General features: G+C 40.0%; 1 protein-coding gene across 1 annotated transcript; it reads left to right on the top strand.

The window, feature by feature from the left end:
• Nucleotides 1-1,070: 1,070 nt before the first annotated feature.
• LOC115663568 (spermidine hydroxycinnamoyl transferase-like) lies at nt 1,071-4,337 on the top strand. Its single transcript, XM_030585560.1, has 2 exons — nt 1,071-1,637; nt 3,537-4,337. The coding sequence occupies exons 1-2, from the start codon at nt 1,071-1,073 to the stop codon at nt 4,335-4,337; spliced, it is 1,368 nt and encodes a 455-aa protein (XP_030441420.1).
• Nucleotides 4,338-4,831: the final 494 nt, after the last annotated feature.

Genomic DNA, 4,831 nt, shown 5'->3' with positions numbered 1-4,831 from the left:
GTTTAGGGTTTTTGGTGGTATTAACCCATTTATTAATAAGCCAAATGGGAAAAATTAGAGCTTGTAATGAAATTGAATAATATTGGCGCAAAAGAAAGGGGAGAAAATAGACATTACATTTATTAATTAATTGCAGCGTCGGAACCAAGTCATAGAGGAAATACTCAAACGATCTATTTATTAATAAATGATTAATACCATGAAAAATCCTAAATTGGTACACCTACGACAAATTTATCCCAAACTAATTTTTGACTATCAAAAACCCTAAACTGGTACGCCTATGAAAAATTTACCCAAAACTAATTTTTTGACCATAAAAAATCACAAATTGGTACATTTGTGTCAAATTTACCCTCCGTTAGTGCTGTTAAATTGGATTAATACCACGAAAAAACTGGTAAACTTATAACAAACGGAGGGTAAAACCCCAAACCGGTATACCCGTTAACTGTCACGTATCATTTATCTTGACAATTTGACAGTAAAATTTAACAGAAACTAAGGAAGTATAAATTATCACAGGTGTATCAATTTAGGATTTTTTGTGGTCAAAAAATTTAGTTTGGGATAAATTTGTCACGGATTACTAGTTTGGATTTTTCGTGATAGTAATTCATTAATAAATCTTAAATTTAGATAATAGAAAAAGAGGGTGGAAGAGAGAGAATTCTGGTAGTGTATCATGGATTGTACCTCATTAATGGTCAACAACCCTCTTTCGACATGTTTTTTAGTAGTATATCATTAATTGTCAACAACCCTCCTATTTGACTTGTTTTCTGGCACTATAAACGTGAGATGTCATTTGGATAGACCGAGATAGTTTAAATGTTAACTTCGGTATTTTTCCATTTATCAAACACTGAACTTCCAAGTTTCCAACTTTCTTTCTTTCCTTACCCCTTTTTTTATCAACAGTGATGCGTCTCCAAGATCACCTCTCTCTCAAATAGTCCTCAATTTAGATGCAAAGTCAAGGGCTCACTTGTCACCCCCATGACAACTTGTCCTTCTATTACAACAGTTGTAAATCAAAATCATCTCTACCACAATCCAACAATATGTCCATGACTGTGAGGTACCGGGGAACTTACACCGTAAAGCCTGAAACCGCGACGTGGGTTGGCCACCTACCACTCTCGGAGCTGGACCAAATAGGCACCATCACCCATGTGCCCAACATTTACATCTTCAGACCACCCCCTGAATGGCTGCACCCGGTCGACGCCATCTTCGGCACTCTCCGGGGTTCGTTGAGCCGCGTGCTGGTCCCATTCTATCCGCTCGCGGGAAGGCTCAGGTGGCTCGACGGGGGACGGCTCCGACTCGATTGCAACGCCATGGGCGTCTGGTTCATCGAGGCCGAATCTGATGGCGAGCTCAACGACTTGGGCGATTTTTGTCCCCGTCCGGAGTTTGAACAGATTGTGCCAAGCGTGGACTACACGATGCCGATCCATGAGTTGCCACCATTGCTAGTTCAAGTCACCAAGTTCAAGTGTGGTGGGCTTGCATTGAGCGCCTCCATATCTCACGCGGTTGCTGATGGGCCAAGCGCTGCTCATTTCATGACTGAGTGGGCCCGGCTCGCCCGCGGCGAGCCACTGGGCATCGAGCCGTACTATGATAGAAAGGTTAGCCAGTGATTTAAAGAGCTTTCTTTTTTATAACACGGAGCATCTGAATCTTTTTTGGTTTTTCGAAATATAATCTAGAGGTAGACTTAATTTCCTGAAAAATCCCAACTTTAGGTCTAATCTCAATTTTGCTCCAAACTCTAAGGCCAATTAGCAGTTCATTATCAGAACATGTATCTTCACCAACACCCTCACATTCGTATGGAATTATCAACAACCTCCTGATATTGATAATTTTGTAGAAACTAGTGGCAATATTTGGACACGAAACAGATTTGAGACTAAGTGAAAGTTGGTTATTTCTTTTAGGGGCAGAATCGGGATTGAACTTAAAGTTTGGGGTTTTTTAGAAAATTAGGCCTCTAGATGTAGGAACTGGAGATTCGGTTATCTAAAGGCTGATGAAACACCATGCAAGAGTATCGGAACTTTTTGACATTATTAATATGAATTTGTTTAATAAAATAATTCAAGAAAACTAAGACTCTGGGGGTACCAAGAGGACACACAACACTTTTTTTAATGAATTAAACCAACGCTCTTTGGAATCATATAATTTATTACACCTGCTTGCTTGCAAATAAATGACAACCAAAGAACCCATTCAAAACATCCGAGGTTGACCATATAGTTTTGACTAATAGGACTTTTCCTTAGTCTTAGTTAGCTCCTCACTACCCATTACAAGAGGATGGTTTCTCACAGATGCCTCTGCCTTTTGGCATTACAAGCAACAAGGAATCACCTTCGAGAACATTTTATTTCTATGCAATTGAAACTAGAGTGCATTTGTTTCACGAAAAATTCAAGATTTGAAAAACATTTTTCAAGAAATAATCCTTTGTATCGCTTAGAAAAATAAATGAATAAAAAATATTTTCCTCACTGACGAAGATAGTTAAGTATAAATTGTGTCGACAATGGAAAATTTTTTCCATTGACTAATTTTTCTAAACAACATAACCAATCATTTTTTTAAAATTTTTGTTCAAATTTTGAATTTTCTGTTAAACAAACGCACTCTAACAATTATTCACCATTTCCCTTTCTTTTTAACCGGAGGTTGACCCTAACAATTATTCACCCTAACATTTTATTGGAAATTTTTTTCAAATTTTGATTTTTGTGTCTCCTTGCATCTTCTCCACCCTATCTAGTGTTCCTTGTCGCCTTGTAGGTAAACTATTATGTTTATTTATTTATGTAGTTTTTCTTTTGTCGTCACCAATCAAAGGAAGTGTCTATGCTCGGTTGAGAAGTGTTAAACTCTTTTCATATTTTTGTTACCATCATCAAACTAAGTTACGTTCTTTTTATAAATCTTATTTATCGTGCCCTGTTTAATCCGGCAGAGTGCAAATGTTATTAGGAGTGCATTACAATTTCCATCATTCCTTATATTGTAATTTTATAAAGTTACAGATTCTCAAATGCCTTTTTGCATCAACTTGCATTTTTAAATTCATTTTCGAGTGTCGGATTTTTGGGACAACAACCAATTGTTCTAAAAACTTAAGCTAGCCTAAAGCGGGAAAATATGTAATTGGGAAGAAGCTTAAGCTAGCCTAAAGCTGGGAAATATGTAATTGGGAAGGCAATTAGGGGCATGAAAAGATTTGAACTTATAACCTCCAGCTTTGATACCATATGAGATTTTGTGGGATCACAACCAATTGTTCTAAAAATGTAAACTTTTAGATGAAAGCGTGGTTTATATTTAATTATTCTAACACTGAGCTTCCCCATTATATTACTTTCAAAAGGTTTTTTATTTTCAATTTCCGTGCCAAAACATAGAAATTGACATCTTATTTCGCAAAGCTCGAAGCATATCGTCTCTTATACTATGACTTCAGTCTTTGTATTCACTTGCCTGATTTTTTCGTTTTCAACAAGGTTTTATGGGTGGGCGAAGATCCAACTGGCCCCCTGCTGCCGCCGCCAAACTTGGAGCACTCCGAGTTCGACCACCCGCCGCTGCTGATCGGCCACACTAGCGACCTAGAACAGCGTAAGAAGAAGACCACCATGGTCATGCTAAAGTTGACGAAGACCCAAGTTGAAACCCTAAAGAACGCGGCGAACAAGGACCGAGCCGGCCACCACCCACGTCCCTACACCCGATATGAGACGATGTCCGCGCACATATGGCGGTGTGCGTGCAAGGCTCGCAAACACAAGCCCGAGCAGCCAACCACGCTGTGCATCTGCGTTGACGCCCGCAGCCGCCTACGGCCATCCCTAAAGCCTGGATACTTCGGCAATGCAACTTTTGACGTGGCCGCTGCTGGCACATCCGGTGAGCTGGCATCAAGCCCGCTTGGTTGCACCTCGAGCAAGATTCGAGAGGCCATCGAGACGGTGACCCACGACCATGTGAGGTCAGCCATTGAGCACATCCGGAGACAACCGGACCTGACCATGTTTCAGGATCTGCATGCCCTAGGAAGCACACAAGGGCTTTTCTATGGAAACCCTAATCTCGGCGTGGTGAGCTGGTTGACGCTTCTGGTGTACGGCCTTGACTTCGGGTGGGGGAGAGAGATTCACATGGGGCCTGGGAACCACGATTTCGACGGCGATTGTCTGGTTCTTCCAAGTCTTGAGGAAGAAGGTGGGTTGGTGGTGGCCGTGGGCTTGAAAATAGCGCACATGGAAGATTTCAAGAAGTTCTTCTATGAGGATATCGTTGATTAATTCATGAACTGATTAATGTTTAATATTGCTAATGCTTTTGGTCGACATATTGTTAAATCTGGGGCTTCGTGTTATAATGTATCTAGATATGAGTTTAAGATCCTAGCAATTAGCAAATACGAAAGGGTTTGAATTATGTCCTTGTAAGAGATATGGAGTCATTTATCAACAACTCACTGGATCGGGATTCTCTATATAGAAGTTAATATGCCCGATCGATGTATGAGCCCGCTCAAGATCTAATAATGCGAATTCGAATAACAGAAGCAACCTAATTCTAACCCCCTATGGATATGTAATTAGGTCATTTTGTGTTAATGCGTAATGAGTATATTATTGTTTAACATAGAATTTACTAACCAATGCCTTGGTTAGAGATTAATTGCGGGCTTGCTTCACGGATCAGTGCTCTGTGCAGGGATGACGAAGGATTAGTGGTAGGATCTTAAGTTATCTCTATGCTATACGGATTTGTTAGAGTTTTAGTTTTGTGG

This window comes from Syzygium oleosum, unplaced genomic scaffold (assembly GCF_021117445.2).
Source record: "Syzygium oleosum isolate NSW1041296 unplaced genomic scaffold, Sole_v2.1 Sole_v2.04, whole genome shotgun sequence".
Classification (NCBI taxonomy): domain Eukaryota; kingdom Viridiplantae; phylum Streptophyta; class Magnoliopsida; order Myrtales; family Myrtaceae; genus Syzygium; species Syzygium oleosum.
The sequence above is the reverse complement of the archived record's forward strand: the minus strand, read 5'-3'. Positions and strand labels throughout refer to the sequence as shown.